The sequence below is a fragment of the Drosophila hydei genome, unplaced genomic scaffold (genome assembly GCF_003285905.1).
Source record: "Drosophila hydei strain 15085-1641.00,03,60 unplaced genomic scaffold, DhydRS2 tig00000060-arrow-pilon, whole genome shotgun sequence".
Lineage (NCBI taxonomy): Eukaryota > Metazoa > Arthropoda > Insecta > Diptera > Drosophilidae > Drosophila > Drosophila hydei.
The window spans coordinates 893,939-914,847 of record NW_022045656.1 but is presented as its reverse complement, the minus strand read 5'-3'; the positions used below and the strand labels follow the sequence as shown (position 1 = coordinate 914,847).

At 40.3% G+C, this 20,909-nt stretch overlaps 2 protein-coding genes across 2 annotated transcripts; both read right to left on the bottom strand.

The window, feature by feature from the left end:
• Nucleotides 1-7,917: 7,917 nt before the first annotated feature.
• Nucleotides 7,918-9,143, bottom strand: LOC111599677 (angiopoietin-related protein 2-like). The gene is made up of 3 exons (XM_023315382.2): nucleotides 9,020-9,143; nucleotides 8,132-8,961; nucleotides 7,918-8,071 (listed from the first exon to the last, which is right to left on the bottom strand). The coding sequence occupies exons 1-3, from the start codon at nucleotides 9,110-9,112 to the stop codon at nucleotides 7,918-7,920; spliced, it is 1,077 nt and encodes a 358-aa protein (XP_023171150.2). The 5' UTR covers nucleotides 9,113-9,143.
• An 8,716-nt stretch (nucleotides 9,144-17,859) lies between these two features.
• LOC111599729 (Krueppel-like factor 7) lies at nucleotides 17,860-19,561 on the bottom strand. The gene is made up of 3 exons (XM_023315475.2): nucleotides 19,491-19,561; nucleotides 18,242-19,113; nucleotides 17,860-18,111 (listed from the first exon to the last, which is right to left on the bottom strand). The coding sequence occupies exons 1-3, from the start codon at nucleotides 19,559-19,561 to the stop codon at nucleotides 17,939-17,941; spliced, it is 1,116 nt and encodes a 371-aa protein (XP_023171243.2). The 3' UTR covers nucleotides 17,860-17,938.
• Between the last annotated feature and the right edge of the window lie 1,348 nt (nucleotides 19,562-20,909).

The window sequence follows — 20,909 nt, the reverse complement described above, 5'->3', positions numbered from 1 at the left end:
AGGCTTCATTTTTAAATCCATTTAATGAATACAGAGATTTTGAACTTTTCGCATTTCTGGAAGTCCAACAAGATGAAGATAATTCAACAGTTAATTCCATAGTAAAGCCCATACTGCGGTATAAATTGGATATATAAGCTATTCACTGAGTTCAGGGTAGCTCCAAGTCGAGCACGCTCTGTTACTTGTTTATCGTCAGGCTGCACTTGATTTATAATAAACAGTTGATAATTTTGTATTTAATTAATTGAATAAGCCAAAGCCAATTGAATTTCCCGCCAAAGCGATAAGATTTACTCGCCAGCTATCTTCCAAGCTGATGGCCCCGTCAATAATAAGCCAATAAGCCATAGACAATTGTTGCCAGTAATAATTTCATTTTGCTTTGTATAATATTTATTGTTGATGTTTGCGTAACACAAACAGCAGAGGCAGCACCAACAACAACAACAACAACAACAACAACTACAACAGGAACTGGAACAGCAGACATCAACGTCACTTAGCTTCAAGTGTCGAAATTTACACGTGTGTCCTTTTGTTTTCCTTGTCACGCTCATGTATTGCCATCTCACGCACACGCCTGCGCCTGTCAAGTGCCATAGAAGTGGCCGCCGGTTTTTGCTTTTATACCACTGGCACCCGCATCCAATTGGGTCGTCTGATTAACAGCACAGGGCATAAAAGTGTTCTTAAAACAATATGTAAGCTATATCAAATAAATAAGTTATATATTGAAAATATTCGTAAATCTATATTTGATTTATTACTAATAAAGAGTAAGCTGTTGTATGCGAACGGGTATTTCTGAGTCGAGCAATGTTTTATTGTTTGCATGTGCCTTTGTTTGTATTTAGTTAATATGCAACATTCCGTCGAGTTGAGCTTTGTTTGCTGTGTGCCAATTTGTCGCAATGTTTATTTGTATTCGATGTAAATAATAACTAAATTAGGCAGCGATTTCATTTGTTTTTTTTATAGTAAAGATATTTGAAAAGGTTCAGGGCCAACCAATAAATGTCAAGTCATGCCGCAATGTCAGCTATGACATAAATATAGATCATACACACAATCGAAGGGATAGGGCGGTTTTATTGACCAACAATACGGACGAAGCAGGAATGAGCACGGAGGGTAGCGGAATAGTCGGAGTGAGAGAAAACTTGTGACTTGCATTTGTCCATTGTTCTATTGTTGATAAACATCTCCCAGGTAGTTGTTTGCGCTCAGCGCTTGATGAACACTTCGAAAATTGATTTGAAACAATATTTACAGAATAAATATACTTATGCATTTAAATTATTTTCCAATAAATTTGCAAGCAAATACTAAAAAAGTAGATACAAATTTGATATTGGAAAAAGTTTAGTTCAACGTTATTTCATTGAAAGAAAAAATACTTCCTTATCGATTATCCGGTTGAAAGAGATTCGCAAAATATATTTGCAATTGACGTCAAAGTTGGCTTATCGACTATTTAATTTTATCCATCAGTTAAGCTTATCTAGCTTATTTCAAAACGAGTTTAAAGGTTCTACTCGGGAATGACCGACTAGGAGATACTCTGAAAATGCAATTCATGGTGTGTATCTATGCATAGATACACAATGAACACCCAGTTACACCTGTGCACATTTATCAGCATGTTTTAAAGAAGAAACAAGGCTTCGCTATCAACGGAACCTACCATGCCCTCCACAGTACTGACTGCTGTGGCAAATCCTAAACTAAGACATATCTAAAACACTAGCTTCAAAGATGCCCGAGAGATAATCAAATAACTGCAGTTTGAAATTTAATTAATCGATTACAATGAAACGAGTTCAGTTATGCATTACTTAAAGCTAACTAGACCCCAGGGAAACTGCAAACGAAGAAGAAGTCTTTAGCTGAGAACGACGCGTTGACACTTACACACAGACAGACGGACGGACTATATCGACTCAGCTTGTCGTCCTGATCAAGTATTATGTATATACTTTGAGGTCTGCAACGCCTCCTTCTACCCATTCGTTGCATTTTAAGGTAATTAACTGCGAAGCAAAAGATATTTTTGAGAAATAGCTTCAATAATAAATTGTTAACAAATAACTGTAAGTTACTCAAGTGGTTAGACAAAAGGAAATACGTCATCCAAGCAACTTAAAATTAGATTAGATAGTTTTGTTTGATAGAGCTAAACTATGCGAAAACAGGAAATAGCTATTACAAATGTTAATTATAAAAGTGATTCTCTATTATTGATCATAAGTTCAAATTAGAGAGAGGTGAGATGTTTGTTTAACTGATTAATAAACGAAAGTAATCATTGCAAATGTATTGTATCATATTAATCACCAAGTTTAGATACAAATGAATCTATTAGATACAATTCTTGTTAGGCACTGTTAGGCATTAGTTTTACTCTTTTTGCAACCAATTCCCATTAATTATTTCAAAATTGAATTTTGAAATTGATAAAAATAATGTTGGATTAGTATTAAGACATTTATTTAATTTAATTAACTGTCTATCAAATATTCAATCTCTCTCTCTCTCTCCGTATATTACCGTATACGTGAGGTATTCCTCAACGAAAATTTAATTATTCCATGTTATTACAATAAATTTTAAGTCTACTACAAATTATTTCTTTTCAATTATTATTAATTCAAACATTAAACAGTTTCACGCAGAATATATATATGCACGCGTGTGTATGCATATCTCGTGCTCCACTTTGGCATTTTTATCACCTGGCAGGAAACTTAGCCCGACGCTCTATAAAAGTCAGGGCTAAAACTGGTGCAACAAGCGCGCTTTTTATGCATTAGTGCATTTTTCTTGGCAGAAGGTCAGGACATGTGAATGTGTAGTGTGAAGTGTGTGTGCGTGGGCGTTTGGACAGGTTGGGGTTATTACTACTGAGCACATGCGTGAGGGCAGCCGGCGGGGCGTAAAGCGGCCATTGAAAACAAAATGAAGTTTATTTTATTTGCGTTTGCTGCCAAACAACAAGATAGCACACACAGGCACAGCGGCACACACTGGCACACTCACACACACACAACACACATACACACCCGCACACACTCACACGGAGCTGCCGAGTCGCGTATTAAACGTACCAATAGCAACAACAACACCATCGAGCTGCAAACAACGGAAACAACAAAAGGTTCAGCATAACGGTGAAAGTGGCTAGCGTGTTGAGCGCCGGTCTATGCGTCTGCGGGACGAAGAGAGCGAGAGAGAAAGAGCCGACGCGGGAGCATACGAGAGCGAGCAGCATGGCCATACTTTTGTGCTTTGGCTGCTGCTGTTGCATTCGTTTGCGTTTGAACTTTGCGAGTTTCGCTTGTTTTTTTTGCCTGGCGCACTGGCCGGCGAGTCACAAGTTCTCCCAACTGTTGATGTTTACAGTTAGCGCTTGGATTTATAAACTCCGCATGCGAAGCACGTAACATTGGACAATTTAAAGTTTAGCACACACTCACACCCACAAAAAACACACGCATTCAGAAGGCGCGCAGCCAAGAGGCTAAGTCAAGCTGTAAAGCCCAATACAGACCCTTGCCCATCGATGACAATAAGAAATTCGCTGTTTTCTTCCAAGTATTTACGCTTAGTTTAGTTTTATTAGTTAAACAACAATACGAAAGAAAAAAGTTTAAAAATTAATGATATCTCCAACTTTTGTATGTAGTTGTAATAGTGTGTGTGTGTGCGTGTGTGTGAGTGTGTGTGTGTGGGATAGCTAGTGGACGCAGAGCACGCCCTGAAGTCTGCTATGCAACTAAAGAACTATCAAGAGCCGTTAATTCAAGAAAGCTTTTTTATGGCAGCAACTCGATTGGTTGTAGTCCATGCTAAGCTTTTATGGCAAAGAAGAGCGTGCTTACATTTTCAAGGTGCGAGTCTTGGGAATATAAAACCAATCTTTTATATGCTTTTTGAAAAAAAAAAAAAATAATAATAAGTGGAACTTCGATTGAAAATAATCAAATAAAAACTTCACATATTTAATATCCCCAAGACCACTTCACATATCTCAATTTATTAAAATTATTGTCTTTAATATCATATTTTTGAGAGTTTTGTATTTAATAATTATTCGATTATATTTTGTCAATTACGTTAATTTTCTAATAAGCTCAGAAGTAGTTAAATGTATTAAAAAATCAATATTACGCCCTAAAGATAGTACCTTATATTTCATAGTCCAATTTTTGGAATATATATTTTCGAAGTAAGAGGAGATCAATAGCAGCTAAATTATCAAAGTTTCCAGCCGGAATATTAAGCGTTTTCTAATTGGCACATATAACATGATTATTTTGGTTTATAATGCTACAAATTTCAGCCTAATAAGTGCTCAAAGTACAACGGATTATACACTCAGACCCGACTGGTGACGCCTCTAGTGGACATATGAAGTGTTTGTTAATTTATAGAGGAACTCACGTGCAATAAGTTTCAGTTTTAGGAGTTGAAGAATTAAGAGCGTTGCTTAAGCCGACTTATCTGATCGCCTGGCACAGACATATATACTAGATATTGCTCAATCAGATAAGCTATACCCACTGGTAGCCTAGTAGCTTATGAGACGAGGGATTGATTCCTGTCCCTAGCCGTAGGCAAGACGCACATTTCGCCAAACCAATATACTCTTTTTACTTTGTAAATGGGTATACAAAGGTGATCAGTATCAATTAATCAATATCGATAAAATATAGAATGAATATATGAATAAAAATAATAATACTAATAATAATAATAATAATAAAAATAATAATAATAATACTAATAATAATAATAATAATAATACTAATAATAATACTAATAATAATAAAAATAATAATAATAATACTAATACTAATAATAATAATAATAATAAAAATAATAATAATAATAATAATAATAGTAATAAAAATTCTTATTCTTATCTTAAATATGGGGCTGCTATCAAAGCCATGTTTTCGATATGTTCCGCATCAGTTATGGGTTTTGCGTGCATTGAATATTATGTAATATTGCGACAAACCTTTTTCACTTAAACTCCCACAATATGATAGACGAAGCACAGCGCTTACAGGATGAGTTGAGTTGATTTGAAGGCTGAGCTACTCACTCCTTCCGGCAACACACAAATAGTGGCTTAACAATTGAGCAGAGCAATTCGAGCCAATTTGGCTTGTGTCTGATTCCTGGTCATGGCAATGATTGTAAGAGTAAAAGTAAATTGATTGCTAATTCATTGAGCCCAAAGAGCTGCTGCATTTGCATTGAAATTGACTCGTTGGCTGATTATCTGCTGTGTGGCTTACAAATTGCGATGATTAGAACGTTAATTATGCTACGTAAATCCACATCACAAAACTAAAACAAAAACAAGCTACATAAATAGGGAGAATGAAAGAGATATATAGATAGTTAGAGAGAGAGCGAGTGAGTGAGAGAGAGAGAGGGAGACCAACACGATGCTCCTCAAGCGCTTGCTGGCCCGGCCGACTGCTGGCCAGGATTTACGAGCAGCATTAGCAGCAACGGCAGCTGCAGCAGCAAGTCTTTTCGTGCTGCTCATAAGCAAATTTTTTTGTGGCAAGTAGCTGGCAACTGTTCGGGGCAACTGCCCCAGCCATAGCCAAGTTCCAGTTTTGGCTCGGACTTCGACTCGCTGGGAATGTTTACGGCCGCGTTGACAGTTTAAATCGCTGTGCGCTCGTATATTTTGACGTTTTACAGTCTTTACTATAATTTACCTATGTGTGTGTGTGCGTGTGTGTGAGTGTGTGAGTGTGTTTGGCACTTGTTGCCTAGACGCAGGCGCAACTGTGAGAAAGTGCCCGCTGTTGCCATTTCTTAGGTTCATTATGCGACCCGTCTATGGGTTAACAATCACTTCAAACACACAAAACATCGCAACGGCGGCTGCTGCCTACACAGCCACAAATCGGGCCAACAGTTGCTGCCTCAACTCCTGCTCCTCTGTTTGTTGGCCTTGTTTGGGCCGGGTCGGGCCGTGATTTAATCGCCACTGCCCAAAAAAAAATACTTATTATGAGCACTCGTAAATTTCTGCGTTCGATTCGTGCGCGCCAAAGTAGCGTGGAATATGTAGCAGGTCATTGTTGTTGTTGTTGTTGCTGGCAGTGTTGTTGCTGTTGCTGTTGCTGCTGCTGCTGTTGTTGCTGAAGTGCGTGGAGTGCGTAGCAAGCACTCGATCAACAAAAGGCATCACTTGGATGTCGCCTCGAGTGGATATGCGGCGCAAAGTGTTGAAATAAACTACAACAGCAACAGCCACAGCAACAAAGACAACAACAACAATAACAATACTAGCTGCATCCCGCTCACACTCACCTACTATTGCCAGCTCACTCGCACAGCAGCAATCAAACCAAATAGCTGTCAGATTAGAGAGCATCAGCTCTCTGTGTGAGAATAATACGTAAAGCATCTCGAAACTGGCTCGACTAATATGCGTAACGTCTTATAGGTTCTCAAGTCCCTTTCGCCATGCCTTGTCAGTAGTTCTACAGACCACTCTTTTGGTTTACTACAGGAGCTCTGATTGTGGTGTTTCAAATAAGGGAGGCAATCAAATCCAAACTCAAAATCTAATTCTAATCATTTGATCTGTGCTTCATTAAATGCAATCGATCGTAGCTCAGAGATAGCTCTGTCAACGGTGTGTTCTACTGACTATAAATGACAAAAATATTTTTATAGCTCAACTGTGCATTACAGAAGAAGATGAAGAGTGTCCCGACGACTATCAACATCAACGATGAGCAACACGCCAATCTTAGGCCAGCTTTCAATGCTTCACAATTCAAGTGCTTGCTGATGAAATGTGCATGGTAAAGGTATCAGTCGATACCATTTGTGAGGAATATTTAGGCCAATACATTTTGGGTGTCTTTCAACAGACAAGCAAGCAATATTCCATTCCACTGATTGAGCTGCTTGCGACTTCTTCTACTTGGTTGATTCGCATCACGAGATAAATGCCAAGTCCATTCCGAAAAATTACAACTTTGAGTGTTTCGCGGACATGAAAAAGCGCCGCATTAGTGCAGTGCAAGGAGAGTCCTCTGAAAGTCATATCTTGTAAATACAAGAATAAATAATGACTTTTTATTTCATAATGCTAACCTTGCTATTCGTTGCTCCCGTTCGTCCGCCCATCCCTCCGTTCGTCAGTTATGATTCTCCTGATAGTAAAGTAATTGGACACGTGAGTTACTGTTAAGATCCTCTACGCCTACTATGAGCGTGGCAAATCATCTTTGAGTATTTAGTGATTTGTACTCGGCTATGTTTTGAACACTGCTGGAGCTAGAGACTATAGAAATTTGGAATAGATGCCTAATATATCCCTTTATAAAGATATACATAAATATTTTAATATATATCGTATTTGGCCCTTTTGACAATTGTGTATAAAAAAAAGAGGAATATTAAAAATTAGCTGTATTTTGTTGGACACTTGGACTGTTACGTTACTGTAGAACCCGTATTATGATATGATATGATTTCTTGGGGTGTAGCAAACCGAAAAAACTAAGTTTTGTCACCAGAATTCACAATTTTTGCTACAGTTTCGTACTCCTGAGATTTAACTTCACTTTTATTGAACCTGAACAAGTGTGCTGCAGTCGGTAACGCCCGACTGCAGCAGTCATAGTTGTTTCTTCTTACACTTGTACCTTTTTGTGGTACACGTATGTGTACCTAATGGGTACGCCTGGTAACCAATGAGTATATTCAAGCAGATAGTAGAGACTAGTGCTACACGTGCAGCATTCACTCGCCTATGATTCGTGACACAATTCAGTTTCTTATTGAATATTTAATTTGATAAGATGTGTCCGACAAATGTTATTCGCTGTAAAGTTTAAGGAATTATTACACTGTGCACATTTGCCAAGACATTCAATTTCGGATATCGATGTCAAATTGCAGCAATGGTCTGGGTCTGATGAGCATTATCACAGTCTTGAGGCGTGTGAACACGCCCCGCTTATGGCTGACTCGCCACCAAATCATTTCATCATCCTTCGCACTGAAGTAGCCGCCGTTGAGATTGCTGCAAGAATGGGGCAAAGTAAATGGGAAGTAGTCGACTCATAAGCGAAACCCTGATTACCTCCAGGAGCAGCTCTTGTACCACCAAGCACCGTGTGCGAACTGAGCGCAGTTCCTATCCAGCATTCTGTCGTTGTCCCGATCGTAGGTCGTAAACTTCATGCCCTCGTCGATGCGCATCGCATCTCCCGCATTGCCTGTGTACTCGCCAAGTGAGAGTAGTTTGTATTCGGTGCTTTCGTTGCCGATCTTAAAGTTGTCATAGCGTGCAAATTGGGTCACATTGTTGACGTCCACCATGTGGATGAACAGCTCGTGTGGCTCTTGTTGGGTCAGTCGATACAGTTTCTGCAGTCCAATGAAGAGCTCCCTCTTTAGGTCCCCAAAGCCCATGCGGTACTCCTTCCAGTTGCGATAGAAGTCCACAGCTCCATTCAGACGACGTTGGATAACCATCCAGCCGGGTCCAGCGATGCGACTCTCGCAGGCCGCCTGGAAGGCTCGCGAATGAGGCAGCTTGATCATGTGCAGTTTCGAGTCACCAAAGGGCACGCAGCTAGTGCCCGTGATCTCCTGATCATGGCCAGCTTTGCACTTGCGCAGCTTGACAGTCAGCTCTTGCCGTCTCGCTTCTGTTACTTGGATTTTATTTTCAAGCTCGCTTAACAGGTGTGCCTGTTCCTTGATAGCTGTTGTCTTTGACTGAATACCGACTCGACATTCCTCAAGTTGAATTCTCAAGGAGCGGGTGGATGTTTTGTTTAGACCAACATTTGCCCCTTCAGTGATCTCAGTCTGCTTCACGTTCCGCCTGATTTGCTTGCCAAATTTCACCAGCTCCGACAGAACTCCTCGCTGTTGACTCAGCTTCGATATTGGCATTGAGTTAGTCTGTAACAGCTCGAGTTATTCTTCCTCTTTAACTCTAACCAGTTGTTCCCGTACGTACCTCGCTCTGCCAGTACCCATAGTCCGCTGAAGCCTGATAAGAACCAGACAGGACTGCCACTAAAACTGCTAATTTGATCGAATAATTTGCCATGGCTAGTCCTGTTCGAGTAGATCGAGTGTGTCGTCTGAAGCTCCACAGGGCACTGCACTCAGCTGCTGAAGCACTTCCTTTTAAACTGCGATTGAGTCTGATAAGTTGCTAGGGAAACCGCAGCAAAGTTATGAATCTGAATCGAGAGCGAATCAGCGCACTTTGCTATGAATAAACAATAAAAACCAAATTATAAAAAGCAAGAGAATTCTGATTATTGTGTACATTTCAGAGCTAAACCTCAAATTAAGTCTTAGTAATCAATTGATGCCTATAAGTTCAGCTATGATAATATTGAGTTAGCTTTGATTCTTGCTAACAATCGGGCGATGTTTTGCACTTGATTTATATTGTCAATCGAAACAGGACTTGCAGCCTAAATTTTAATCGATTGACATGTGGCTATTGTCACTTGAAAATGTGAGTTTATGGATGCTCGTTTAATGCGTTTCAGTCGATTTCCAGCAGCTTTTTGTAGCCCCAAAGCAACAATAACAATAACAATAACAAAAGCAACAATTACACTGGCGAGCAGCTGACAGCCGCTGTTAACCCTAAACGCCCAAATGGCCATTGATACGGTCCTCCAGCCCATAAATGTTGGCTTTGCTTTGGCCTGGCCCATTAATGAGTTGCTGTTGCTGCTGCTGCCCCAGCTTCTTGGGAAAAGTTCAAGCCATGGGCAGCGACAACAACAAGTTCATTATTGCCAACTCATCACGTGGCTGAAGCCGCAGACCAAGCACGGAGTAGCTAGCTAAGCCGAGTTCTTGTTGTTGCTGCTGATGTTGCTGCTGTTCTTGCTGCCAGTGTCCAAGAGCTGGCAGCAACGGCGTCGGCGGCGTTTAACTGACAAGAAGCCGGATTATTAATCGACGTTTAATTAATTTATAACCAATTAAGCAGCAACATAATGCGGCAAGTTAAACAAAATATATATCCACGTACATATATATATATTTATATATATATATCTATTTATATATAAAGCTAAGCTACTGTTGACTGCTGGCTCTTGGCTGGTGCAGCAGCAGCGGCAGCAGCAGCAGAACCCGCACAGTGAGTGAGTCGTAAATGCCAAAACTCGTTCTAAGTTTTTTCTGCTCTTATAAGTTTTTTGCTGCTGCTGCTGTTGCTGCTGCACTATAAAAAAAAGCGTTAGCCTAAGCAGCGCTGGTTGCAAAAAGGGGGAAGAGAGCACATATAAAAAAAGGCAGCCAATGTCACAATTTATGGCATTGTTGCGGCAACATGCACCTGCAACAATGAAGCCGCCACCACCGCTGCAGCAGCAGCAGCAGCAGCAACAGCCCATTGCAGTGCTGTGTGCTACATGGCGGCATGTTTCCACTGATCAGCTTGTGATTTCTTTTTGCTCTGCAGCGGGAAATCCTTATAAGCAAAATATGTTAACGAACCATGAAAAGCAAAAATTAAATTACCAACAACAACGCAGCAGAAAAAAATTAGCCTATGCGCAGCCTTTCTAAAAAGCCATCGAACATCAGCTGCTGTTCAAATGGCCAATAGGCTGGCCTATTAACACATGCAGCATGTGGCACCACAGGAGCTTGGAGCTGCACCACTAGACACTAGACACAACTGGCACCACGCACCACGCACCACCACACAAAACCATCATTCGCATCAAGGTTTTGCAGCTGTCAGCTGAAGCAACTCCCGCCGTTTGATCAAGTGTGCCCCAGAGTTGCCAACAGAACCAAATGCCGAATTATTGTGGCACGTTGGAAGCGGCAAGCGGCAACAAGCAACTGCCAACTGGCAACTGGCAACTGGCAACTGGCAACAGGCAACGGCAACAGAGACGTCGACTGCGCAGTTAGCGTCAAGATTTATGTGATCCTTAAGATTTATTGGTTTACGGCATTGTTGTTGCAATAAAAAACAACAACATTCATAAATTATCATTAAACGTTTAAATGTGACGCCGCTGCTGCTGCCACTGCTGCTGCGCCCCCAGAGCGGCAGCAACTGTTGCTGCTGCTGCTGCTGCAATCTTGCTGCTCTGGTCAGCGCTCTATGCTATCTTTATAATGAGCCAAATGACATTTTTATACATATATATCTATATATATATATATATATATTTATGTTCTTGTTGTTGTTGTTGCAATCAGCTCTCGCTTGCATGCAATTTCTTTTAGCAGCAACTGCAACAGTTGCGCTGTTGTTGTCCGCGTCTAGACATGGCGCACCAGAGGTGACATTTGATTGTCATTGTTGGCATATTAAAACAGGCTCAGCCGTCTGCACGCGCCGCCAGCGACGCGGACGAGCCCAAAGCCCAAAGCCCATAGAACTCAACTCCACTGGTCTCGACTCCACTTGCCACAACAATTGGCGACACTTGGCTGCAGCTCCCAAACGCATTGAACTCCCGGTTTTTACAGTCTTTGACGCGCTCCGCTTTCTGCTCAAAAGTCAGCCTGTGCCTGAATCTCTCTCGCGCTGCCCATTTGGTATGCAAGAGTTGGCTTTTGTTTTGTCAGGGGCAGGGCCGGCTAACGACAAATGCAACAAGCCATGGCACTAAAAGCAGCTACAACAACAACAACACAACAACTCTAACTGCAGTCTACACACGCAGTGCCATTGTCAGGTAATGAACAATTAATAAGGGGGCGCCCTCTGAGCAGCTCGACTCAGACTATATCTATGTCCAAATACTCTCCCTACTAAGCATTGCTATTCCATTGTTTGCTTCGCTTCGTCTACGTTTTGTTTCTGATTCATCTAAATCTGATCTGATAATAATACAAATTAATATAATATATATAGCTTATGATATAATATGATTTGCAATCCATATATAGACCATAATGAAACCACATGATATGTAATACTTACATGGAACTGCCCAGCATATGATTCAAAGCAAAGCTAATGATTAGTGTGTTCTGAAAAATAGTATTTATATGTAAGATATAATATAAGGTATAAAATAAGGATGTATATGGGTGTATAAATTGAATAAATTGAACTGCCTCCGAAGATTGTATTTCTTCTTTACTTCATATATTGATGCATAGATATAATAAAGATATATAGATAAATAAAGATATATATAGATCAAATATAGATATATTTAAAAGGAAATTTAAAAAATATGTAAAAATCATATTCATTTCTTAATTTAAATTTATTATTTATATATTATATTTAGCATATTATTTATTATTATTATTTATTATTATTAATTTTATTTTATATTATTTTAGTTAATTTTATTATATATCATTATTAATTTTATAATTATTAATTAATGAAATGAATTAGTTAAAGACAGTTTATTATATTATATTTAGCATATTATTTATTATTATTATTTATTATTATTAATTTTATTTTATATTATTTTAATTAATTTTATTCTATATCATTATTAATTTTATAATTATTAATTAATGAAATTAATTAGTTAAAGACAGTTTATTATATTATATTTAGCATATTATTTATTATTATTATTTATTATTATTAATTTTATTTTATATTATTTTAATTAATTTTATTATATATTATTATTAATTTTATAATTATTAATTCATGAAATTAATTAGTTAAAGACAATTTAAATATCTTGGAGTCAGTCAGGCTTGGGATATATATTTCTAGTTATAAGAAAGAATCCTTTGCGTGCCGCCACTGGTAAACCAGACCAAAGACCAAGTCAGACCATGACCCAAACAGACGTCTGGCAATAGCCCGGAGCAGAAGTGCGTTAATAGCCACAAAGCACACGCACACTCTCACACGCACACAAAGACTTATTAGAGTGTTGGCCACATCTGTCTATATAGGCGTCTCCAGTGTGGAGGCCATTGAAAAAGCCTCAGCCTCAGCCTCAGCTGCAGCCCCGGCCACAGCCTCAACAGGCAAACGCGCCTTTTACAAATTTTTATTGAAAAATATTAAATTCTCATTAAGGCAACGGAGCAGGTTCCGTTTGCAGTTCCCAAAGTCGAGTCTGCTAAATCAGACAGCATCGTTTTCCACACATACACACACACACACAAGTGCAGAAAGGCTGTGTGGAGAGTTTTTCCTCCTGCTGGCTCGCTCCAAGTTGAATGTTGGCGCGCGCGCATGCGCCGATAGACGCGCTCAGATAAAAGATGATTTATGGGTTTTATGGTGTGATGGGAATTTTAATTTAAGCATTTTAGCCAAACAAAATTAAAAGAAAAGCCAAGCGGCAGCAGCCAGCATCAGCATTGACCATTTGCCTCTATTAGGCAATTGCCAATTGTCATATGAAGCAGCTAACGTGGCCCAGACCATTTTTAATTGAGCCAATGCGCACAGCATGTTGCAGAGGCCCACATTGCCGCATAGACGGGCCAACTATCCATTATACTCACTCACCTGTAAAATAAATGGCAAAACTGCCAACACTTTGGCAACGCGTTGACAACTCTGAGGCACATGCGGCAACACAAAGCTGCACGAGGCTGAGAGCAGCGCAGCGGCAGCGCGGCAGAGGCTGTTCCAATTTAATGCAGAAGCTAAAAGGCAAACTGCGACGGGGGCGATTGTGATTGTGTGACTGCGATCAGGCTGGCAGTTACCGTTAGGTGTCAAAGATTTCATGCCCCATGTCGCAAAGTAACGACACACAATCGATCACAAATCAAACGAAGAGAGAGAGCGAGAGCAACGGCGGCAGAGAGAGAGAGAGAGAGAGAGAGGGGTGGCTGGCGTTGCGACAGTCGTCCAAATGTGTCTCAAAAATCAGGCCGTTAAAGCTGCACAGTTTCATAAATTGCAGGTGACCTGCCGACCAGCAGCAGCAGCAGCAGCAGCGGCAGCAACTGCAACTGCAGCAGCCAAAAGCCAGCACAAAGGCATAACAATAAATTAAAAATGGCCAACTGTGTTTTGGCCTAGGTATCTGTAGCTGTATCTGTATCTGTAGACACACATGCACCAGCTGCCAGCGTGTTCTCCTGGCCCACCTCGCCCTTCCCTCTGCTTCCCTCCGCCAGCCCACCTGCCGTGCCATTTGGTTATTGGAGCGTTGTTGTTGTTGTTGTTGTGTTTTTTGCTGATGGACAGCATCGATCCCGAATCCGCATTCAATAGCTGATCGACTGCAGCTTCAAGTGGCAGGCAACGTTTGATGGACACGTTCGCTGATGCATAGCTGCAACTTTATTGGCTTTTAATGAGCTGCTCGAGCGTGTGTGAGTGTGTGTGTGTGTGTGTGTGCACATGCATGTCAAGGCTACATGACTTGTGCATGCCACAAGCTTTTACACATTTAGTTCACAGCAGTCAGAATGTAAAAATATATTTCTTAGTTTTATTAATTTCATTTTATAATTAATTTTCATTAATTGATGCATAAAAATGTTTATATGTAAATTTATATTATATTTAATGTCTGTTTCAGCAAGCTACATTTCATCTCAATTGAGATTATTAAGCTTAAGCAATTCTGAAATGAATCAAAAATAATAAAAAATAGTAATAAAAATAAATAAAGTAATAAATAAATAAATAAAAAATACAAACTTTATAACTTTTATAGTTGCACTAAAATTGCTAACCCAAGCTCCTTTTATCAAGCGTTTGGTGTAAAAAATTGGCTAACTAATTAATGATCTCTGTGGCAGATTAAATAAATTTTAATATATTTATATTTAAATTTGAGATTTGTTTGTGCAGTGTAGTTCGTAGCTTTAACATGCGTTTACATATTTAAAAGCTCAACAAATTCAATGAGAGAAAAATGTTGCACTAAAACATGACTGCCTGCAGCTGAAATATCAAAATATACTAATTGTAAGCTGCATTGAAAATGTGTTGGCATATTATATCCACATTCAGCTTCATTTTAAATAGTTTCCATCCCGAAAACTGTCTTGCAAATATCATCAATAAATGCTATAAAGGATGTGATTTAGACCTTATCACTTGGAAATCAGTTTTAGACTTTCGCTTATTCTGCTGGGCCAGGGTGTGTATACCCTAACTCATATATAAATTCATCCGTTCAATCTAGTTCATCTATCACTGAGTTTGTGGGCTCAACGTAGGTGTTTATATATTCTTAACCCATCGCTGAGCGGGTAAGGCTCAGCGTGCATTTGAGTCCAATCATGTGGCCCTTATCTATTTCTATGGCATCACCTGCTAGTCATTGAGTGCATTGAAGACATATTTACGATCTTTGAATGTGCATGCCTGAACAATGATACATGAGAGCAGTCAAATCCGTATTATATTTTATTGAATTTACCGTAAAGATAAAGTGCGTGGCAAAATCTAGTTTCAAGTGAATAAATATAATTTTATAATTTTTTAAAAATGTTTCATTACAAACCCGCCAATTTCTTATTATATCAGAAACGAGGTACATAAGGTACTGGGAAAGAGAATTATTGCACTCAGTGTCGTTTGTTGGCTTTGGGTTTTGTTTACTTTTACTCATTTGCATGTGCTGCGGGTCATTAAACCTGGCGTCAGCCTCGCCAAGATGACCTGACCAAAAGGCATATTCGTTAGACATACAATCAGACATATAGGAGTAGTATTTTAATTAACCCGAAAAAACCGGTATGTTATATATGTTTAACCTTTATGCTAAACGCGGCCCCATCGAGCAAGTCCAACGCCGATGTCGATGCCGATGCCGAAGCCGCTGCCGACGCTGACTTCGATGCCAGCAGCGGTAGCAGCAGAGGCAGCTACTGTCTGTCGACTGGGCTTATTATTAATTTACCAATAAATTGCCGCTGCGTATACGTAATATTTCACAATTTTAGCTTAATGATCGAAACGTTATTCATGCACTGATTTCCGCTGCAGGTGTCATCGCGCGGAAAAGAGATAGCAGCAGCACTTTAACCAGTTGCGCGTATTAGCAAAAAGTGAGAAAAAAAACTAAGAAACTAAATAAAGAAAAAGAAAAAGAAAAAGAAAAAAGAAGCCAATCCAAGGCCCGCATTGAAATTACAAATGACGAGAAATTTGTCATCTTTATTATTGCAAACAACGCGCGCGCGCACAGACGACGACGACAAACGACGACAATGCTCCCCTGGACAATTGGCGGGTGCGTGCTGCTGGACCCCAATCCATGGGGCCAAGCCAAGGCGAGCTGGACCAAGCTGGGCCGACTGTGTCCGCGTCGAGTCGAGCAGAGTCGAGGCGAGGCCAGAGGCGCACACATAGGCCACGGCTCGAACTGCTGCCGTTTGCCGCTTGGATGTTGACAACTTGCCACACATCTTTTAGCTAAGCTCTGGACTGCGCACAGTGGTTAGTGGACTGGACAGGGACGGCCACTTGGTAGCCATTGTGCGCTCAATTGATTTTTCATTTAAATAAAAATCCACAGCGGATTTGGACCCGGCCTGTTGTGTGGCTTAATGAGCTGCCCGTTTCTTGTTATTGTTCGCTTCGGCTTCGGCTTCAGCCACGAGCGAATGTGTTTGTTAGCCCCCTGTATATGTGTGTGTGTGTGTGTGTCTGTTTGTTAATAGTACAAAAAGTTTTTATTTTTATTTTTATTTCAGCAAAAAATATGTATTGTAGGTATGTATAAGGTATTGGCGTACAAAAATAATACACTTTGTTCTTTTTTCCTCTTTTTCTTTCTTGAATGGTCGCAGTTTGCTTTGTTTTTGTTTTCTGTGTGGCTTGTTTAAATCTATGTGGCAGTTGCAGCTCTTCCGTTTCGCCAGTCGTTGATACTTTCGACTCTGATCTGTCTTTTTATAAGCTTCAAAGGCTAAAGCAAGTTTAATTAAGAGCTAACGAGAAAGAAGCTCATTTCGGTGCTCAAACAGAAAAGTTTTTAAAACAAATAAAAACAAATAATAATTTAACGGATGAAAAGCTAAGAGTAAAAAAGTTTTAAATCAATTTTTAAGGCAGAAGAAAACAATTTGTCTTAAATGTAAACATTATTTAAAGAAATTAAACAAAATATGCACTATATAATATAAAGTATTTAGTATATAGTATTATAATCTGTTTAATTTTGTATGGAATAATAATTAATGAAATCAAATTCTCTTTAGTTTTCTGCTTCTGAATAGGCGAACGTCTGCAATGCAACTGCCTTGTCGTATGGTAGAAATGTATATATAAGTATAAGAGTAACTATATCAGAGTTAAGTTATATCATATGATTGTCAGTTATAAATATTGCTGCCTCTTGTGTCTGTTTGCTGTTTGAATTCGTTTGATTTGTGCTCTTCTCTAGTTGCGATTACTTTGCTTTCGTATAAAATTTTCTACTTAACATCCAATATAAAAATTTGTGCTAAAATTAGTTAAACCTTATTACTGGCTAATGTGTTATGGATATGTAAATGTATGTACACACAAATTGCTAGCACCAATACAACTGTTTATACTTATGTAGGCATACTAACCATATCAATATCAATATCAATATCTATATCAAATATCAAATATCAAATATATCAAATTGTTTAGGTAATATTGTAGTAAACCGTCTTTATACTCGTAGTACCGCTTGTTAACTTGGCTTCTTGAAGGCAACGTCTGCTTAGATGCTATAAAAATTTTACAAATTCTTTTTTGCTTCAATTACTGGCTAATTTCGTAGAGCTAGACTGGGCTTTGAGCCCGCTTATGGATCTAAATTGAGCTACTTAAGCGTTAAGACATAAAAACTGAACGAAGTGATGCATGAAACAGTGTTTTATAAATAATAAGGAGAAACGTCAAAGCAGAACGGCCTCATTGGGGCATTTTCCTATATATGATGTCGAAGTGGGCGTGGGCGTTGGCGTGGGCGTAGGCATTGAGTATTTCCATATGGCCAGCGGCTCAGTGCCGTCGCATATGTAGCGACAGATGATCGGAGCGACTGAAACTTCGTGTGCAGAGCTGACAGCGAAAGGGCTTCACGCCCGTGTGTTTCCTGTAGTGGCGGGTCAGCTCGTCGGAGCGGGCAAAGCGCCAGATGCAGCCTTCCCAGGTGCACACATACGGCTTCTCACCTGCGAATGGAAAAGTGAAAGAGCCAAATTCATTTTAAGAACTTAAAGAGATTTCCATATTTTCGATGACTAAAATACAATCATAGAAATCAATCGCCATTGAAATTCGAGTTTCCTTTAGATAACTCACCTGTGTGCGTGCGTTTGTGCGCCTTGAGATGCGAGCTCTTGGTGTAGACCTTGTCGCAGCCCTCCGTATCGCACTTGTGTACCTTTCGGTTCTTGGAGAGATCATTGTAGCCGCTGCCATTGGAGGCAGCATCGCGACTGAACGAGGCACCGCTGCCCGCACCGCTGCCGCCAAAATTGATGCCACTAAAGCTGCTGCTGTCCTTGCGCGCACCGCCGCCCAATGCCATGCCTCCAAAGGCGGGATTCAGTGCTGCGTGCGTAGCCCCGCCCGCTCCTGCATAGCTCTTCCAGCTGGGCGCTGAGCAGACACTTCCAGCTGTTGCTCCTGTGCCCACAGGCTTGCTGCTGCTGCTGCTGCTGCTGTTGCCGCCGCTTGTCGAGGAGCATTTGCGGGCCGCCTGGGCATCAGTGAACTTGTAGGGGCTCTTGAAGAGGCTCAGCAAACTAAACTTGCGATCGTAGTCCTGCATGAGACTGCTGCTGCTGCTGTTGTTGGCGCTGTTGCTGGTGCTACTGCTGCTCCCGTTGTTGTAGCTGCAGCTGTTGTTGTTGTCTTCATGCTTGCTGATACGTCGATACGTAAAGAAAAATGGCGATGCTGCAAAGAATGGCGAGAATGGCAACTTGGAGACGCCGGAAGAGTACAGCTGTTGCTGCTGCTGTTGCTGCCGCCCAAATGGGCCCAACGTGGAGCCAGCAGGAGCCGCATAGCTACTAACGGAGGATGAGCAGCCAGCCTGCTTGCCATTACTATAGTTACCGTTGCTATAGTTACTGCTGCTGCTGCTGTTGCCGTTGTTGCTGATGCTGCTAAAGGCCTTGCTGCTGGGCGCTGCTTTGGTGGCGGATTTGCTGCTGTTTCTGCTGTTGCTGCTGCTGCTGCTGCTGCTGGTGGCGTGCGAGGTGCTCGCTGAAATTGTAGAAGCAATTGAAAGTCAGTTAAACAAAATGGCCAACTGTTGAGTTTTATGGTCGCAAAGCTTAATGAGACTCGTTAAATGTGCCCGGGTATTGGCATAAAAATCCGCTTAGCTTCAGTCAAGAGACGGGGCAGAGACACAGAGAGGGGCACGGGCAGCAGTAGAGGCAACGGCAGTCGCCATCAAGTCAACTCAACTGTCTGGAACACTTTGCCTTGTCAGTTAACAGTTGTACACAATTTCCTAATTTTACTTGGCTGACTGCCTAGCCGGGTAGGAACCAGGCGGATCGAGTCATTGCATCAAAAACGTTTGCATGTCGCGTACTTTATGGGCCCCGGACAGGCGGACAGACAACGGCAACAGACGGGCATCAAATCCGTGCAGTCGTGATCCATTTAACCTGTACTTGAGCGGCGCCGATTGCCAGTCGGAGCCGGAGCAAGTCGGCCCCAGCCTCGAGCGGGCAAACACACGGCCCCAGCCACAGGGACAAGTGTGTCGATTTTGGCGCCCGCGACATCAATTGCCAACAGCAGCAACAACAGCAGCAGCAGCAACAACAGCTGCCACAACTACTGGCTGCAGTTGCTTGCCACGCTGCCTGCCTGACGGCTGCCAGTTTCCTTAGCTAACTGTCACCTCTCGCTCTGGCTCTCCCTCTCCCCTCTCCCCTCTCTACAACCTGCCTGCCCCCTCACCCAATCTCTTGGAACCGCCTCTTGCGAAGGGTTTTGCCGTGTTCCACATGAAAGTCAACTCTGCGCCACGAAGCACTTGATTTGATCGAGCTTGCAACTGTGAAGTTGTATGTAAGCTGCCCATTTCTTAGTTCCGATTGAATAATGAATATTGATCAGGTGGCTTGAGTTAAGGCAGCTTTCTTAATAGAATCATTGATTAAATTAGTTTTTATGTTATTAATAGAGTAATAAATATTTTCAAAAATAAAAGTCGTTTTCTTGAAGCACTCAAGCACTTGCACTTGTTGAGTTTACGTTTATATCTATTTGACGACTTTATTGCTTCGAGCACTCATATATATATGTTGATGTATTTATGTATAGGATCTTGCAAGAATCAGCGCTACAAATCAGCTAAGAATTGAAGTAAACTAAGTCACAAAGTGATTTGATTATTAGTAATGCATTTGCAAAATATTATTTAAATTAAATGAAAAGCATTCTTATCTCTAAGTATTTTTAATTTCTTTAATTATATTAAAATGCTTTTGTATAAAAATTTCAATTTTATAAATTAAATTTTCGGCATGAAGACTTCTAAATGTTTAACTTTGCTTTTGCTAATCACTAAAGCTGAAACAGAATCCAAGTCTTATTTGCAGACAATGGTTTGGCTTACTTAAAACATATTCATGCATTAATTGAATTCTGCCTAATTATAAATTAATAATTATATTTGTTCATCTCTTTAACTTGCTTCCAGTTCTTGCTCTCTTTCTGTTTTCAATTTCGCTTTTCCCGTCTCTTCCCAATTTCAATATATGACGAATATTCCTCTTTTAGCCTTGGCCTATTCATATTAATGAATAGCCCCTGGACTGAATATTACAAATTAAAACAAAATATTTTCAGCTCTTAATGTGTCTGTAGACCTACGAAAGTCTGTGCATATTTATGACCCATTTACATTGTTATAACTTGATGTTCCCTCGACTAAGACGTGAATCTAGTTTGTATTTAAATACATAAATTTGCCTAATTGTTCAATCAATTTTCTGCTTTT

Bases quoted from the DNA above. Each gene is read 5' to 3' on its own strand.
- LOC111599729 (XM_023315475.2), bottom strand. From the start codon at position 19,561: ATGGATCACGACTGCACGGATTTGATGCCCGTCTGTTGCCGTTGTCTG. The intron at 19,114-19,490 runs GTACGCGACATG...CAGCAGCAGCAG, and splicing joins GCCTGTCCGGGGCCCATAAA to CAACAGCAGAAACAGCAGCA. The intron at 18,112-18,241 runs GTGAGTTATCTA...TTCCATTCGCAG, and splicing joins GCACAAACGCACGCACACAG to GTGAGAAGCCGTATGTGTGC.
- LOC111599677 (XM_023315382.2), bottom strand. From the start codon at position 9,112: ATGGCAAATTATTCGATCAAATTAGCAGTTTTAGTGGCAGTCCTGTCT. The intron at 8,962-9,019 runs GTACGTACGGGA...GAGCTGTTACAG, and splicing joins ATGGGTACTGGCAGAGCGAG to ACTAACTCAATGCCAATATC. The intron at 8,072-8,131 runs GTAATCAGGGTT...CCATTCTTGCAG, and splicing joins TACAAGAGCTGCTCCTGGAG to CAATCTCAACGGCGGCTACT.